Source organism: Priapulus caudatus, unplaced genomic scaffold (assembly GCF_000485595.1).
Source record: "Priapulus caudatus unplaced genomic scaffold, Priapulus_caudatus-5.0.1 Scaffold172, whole genome shotgun sequence".
Taxonomy (NCBI): Eukaryota; Metazoa; Priapulida; class Priapulimorpha; order Priapulimorphida; family Priapulidae; genus Priapulus; species Priapulus caudatus.
Window position 1 is genome coordinate 80,117 of NW_014577233.1, and position 2,992 is coordinate 83,108.

General features: G+C 40.1%; 1 protein-coding gene across 1 annotated transcript; it reads right to left on the reverse strand.

The window, feature by feature from the left end:
• Window positions 1–652: 652 nt before the first annotated feature.
• Window positions 653–2,734, reverse strand: LOC106806661. Its single transcript, XM_014808673.1, has 3 exons — window positions 2,676–2,734; window positions 1,847–2,181; window positions 653–879 (listed from the first exon to the last, which is right to left on the reverse strand). Exons 1-3 carry the CDS (start codon window positions 2,714–2,716, stop codon window positions 653–655), a joined length of 603 nt encoding a protein of 200 aa, XP_014664159.1. The 5' UTR covers window positions 2,717–2,734.
• Between the last annotated feature and the right edge of the window lie 258 nt (window positions 2,735–2,992).

Here is a 2,992-nt window from a genome sequence, read left to right on the forward strand (position 1 = left end):
AGTTTTAATCGTAAATGCAGAAGATGCTTGATGAGAATAGGCAGCAGTTGGGGCTACGTGACCGAGCCGGGGTCGCGGGATGGCAGGTAGACATGAGTTCATCGGGTGAGTCAACGTAAAATGACAGGTGCGATAATGCTATCACAAATTTGGCGAGTAGAAAAACCCACATAGTGACTCGCTGATATAGAGCCTTCATAAGCTGCGTCTACACAACGAACCTTAACTCGAGTTAAGCGTCTACACGGGGCCTTAACTCGAATTAGCGTTAACTCGAGTTAGCTTAACCTCGCCAGTCGATCGAGGTTAAGCTAACTCAAGTTAAGGCCCGTGTAGACGCTTAACTCGAGTTAGCTTAACCTCCACGATAGGCGGCAGCACTAGCACGACGCACATGCACACGCGCGCACGCACGCACACACGCACGAACGTGTACCTGCACACTCGCGCACGCACGTTTACATACACACGCACGCACGCGCATACATAATAAATCGGTAATAATCGCTATCAGGTGTTGTCGTGTAGACGCTACATAATCGCTAATTCGAGTTAGCTTAACTCGAGTTAAGGTTCGTCGTGGAGACGAGGCTATAGACTGTCATTCTAATACAAATATGCAGGTTATTAATTTGTTAAACAAAATTTATTTTTAATATTTGAAACCTAACTGAGGACAGCTCACCCTCATATTGGCTGTGTCACCACCACATTCTTGTGCCGAGTACCAGAAATAGTTGCGAACGGCTGGAACCCAAGCAAGTAGTGGTTTGGTCGCTTTCCGGGTGGCCACTTTACCAATTTTTTTCGTCACAAAGTTTTTGCTGCCATGCCAAACATCCCACTGGTGGGTCACATCCTTGTATTTTCCATCTTTCTCTGCAGTACAAGAACATAAAAAACACTGTAAAATGTGAATTTCTTGCTTAATTAGATGCGTTTATAAGACGTTATGCCAGGTGCTGTAAGACGCTCCATAGAGAAAGTGGTTTGAAACTTTTTCTTTGTTACTTCTTAACTTCTAGACTGTACCGTTTAATAATGTCAAGTTGTTACATAAACAAATTTCTCTATGCGCAAAGCAAGTAATAAACATGGCAAAGCTAAACCCTCATATTGACAGCCTACAAAGTTTTGACATTGTGTTCCTCACTCTCTGTGGTAAATGAGAAATATCCAAAATACCATTTTTACACAAAAATTAAAAACTCGTGTTATAACATAAATAGGTGCTGGAAATTTCAATGAATTTTTGGTTTAGAGATAAATCTGATCTATAACGAAAACGTTTGATTGTTTCTATTCATTCGTCAATAAACGTTTACTCTTCATTAGAGCAATACCTGTGCAAAAGCTGGATGGTATCCTTGAAGCCATTATTACGAGATTTTTGCTCAGAAACACTCAATCCGAACAAAACATAGCGAAATATTGTCTCATCTCACAGCGGATATATCACTGATTACACCAACATTAAAAACACTAAGATTTAAAGCAGTTATAACATAGAAAATTGGATATGAACACATCGTAACACAATGAAAATAATATCGTGTTGCGAAATTCGTTAAGTGTGTGAACTTGTAATTTGCAGCCGAATTTGGAAATGCCACCGCATTTGAGATGGATTGCATGTCTATGGCAGCTACGTGGTGCTAGTTTGCCAAAATAGTTCGAAAATTGCATGTTTTGGTAAATACCAAGCTTGTAAGACATTTTATCGTTACTCTAGACAATGGCTGTTGCTCAAGCAATAACGGTAGGTATCATGAAAGTGGGGAAAACACTGGAAAATTATCGTAATTATTACTTACTCATCATTAGCACACTCGTAATTAGCACTTACTTATCATCGAAGTGATTTGAGGATGTTGATCTGTCACGATTTCCTCTATGTCGAGATTTCTTATGAGGAAATCTAATCCTCGCACGAAACCAAGTGCCTCCATGTTGGTACTCTTCATTGCCGTTTCTCGAACATCCACGTTGCTAACATCCAGTATTATGTGGTTGGTGGCATCCATTGTGGTGTAAGTGCAATACTTTGCACTGTGACCAGGGCTGTCCATCCGGGCATCACCTGCTACCACAACTGGTTTCCCCTGTCGTTTGGTTAATTCGCATTTAACCATTTCTTGCCAAAATGTGTCGACTGCTTCATGCACATAGAAGCGCTGAACTCTGAAATTCAAAAAGAAAAGCAGGGTGTAATATTTTGTAGCCTATTGTGAAGCCTCGCATGCGGGGGGTCGGGGGTTCGACTCTAAAACCGGGTCATACTAAAGACTTGAAAAATGGTACACAGTCTGCTTAGCACTCAGCAAATAGATATAGAGTGTGGAAAGTTAACTCGCAGTGCTACCAGTGGACTAACCACCTATTACCATAGCATTGACTCTGAAGGCTGCTGCGTGGCCTCGGGTTACAGGAACGGAGATAGGCACCGCCCTATCTGCCACATACGCACAGGCAGGAATTAACTCTACTATTGTGTAGTGTCATTGATAAGAGCTGGTTTTGTAAAAATAAATTGTGTTTTTAATTCTAGTAATTTGTTATAAAAAAAACAATTAATAACAAAAAATAAATATCAAGCAATAAATATCAAAGATAGCATTATTCGCAGGCAAAGATCAGCATAAAGTTGATGGAATTTCGTATGTATTATAATATACCTGTGATGTGAATTCTTTCCCACGAAGCTGCAGTTCAACATGTGGAAAAATCTGTCCAGCTTGACGAACAGCGAACCAGTCAGAGGTATGCATGCCGGTATGAGCAGATTGGCAGCATATGCATGTATATATGGCATGTTGTTTGTGTCATAATTCGATTTTTGTTTTATGGTTGATTTTATCGCATATAACATTCGATTTATCACATATAACATTCGATTTATCACATATAACATTCGATTTATCGCATATTATTTGATTCACGCATCGAATCATTCGATGCATCATTCGATGCGTGAATCGAATGATTCGATGCG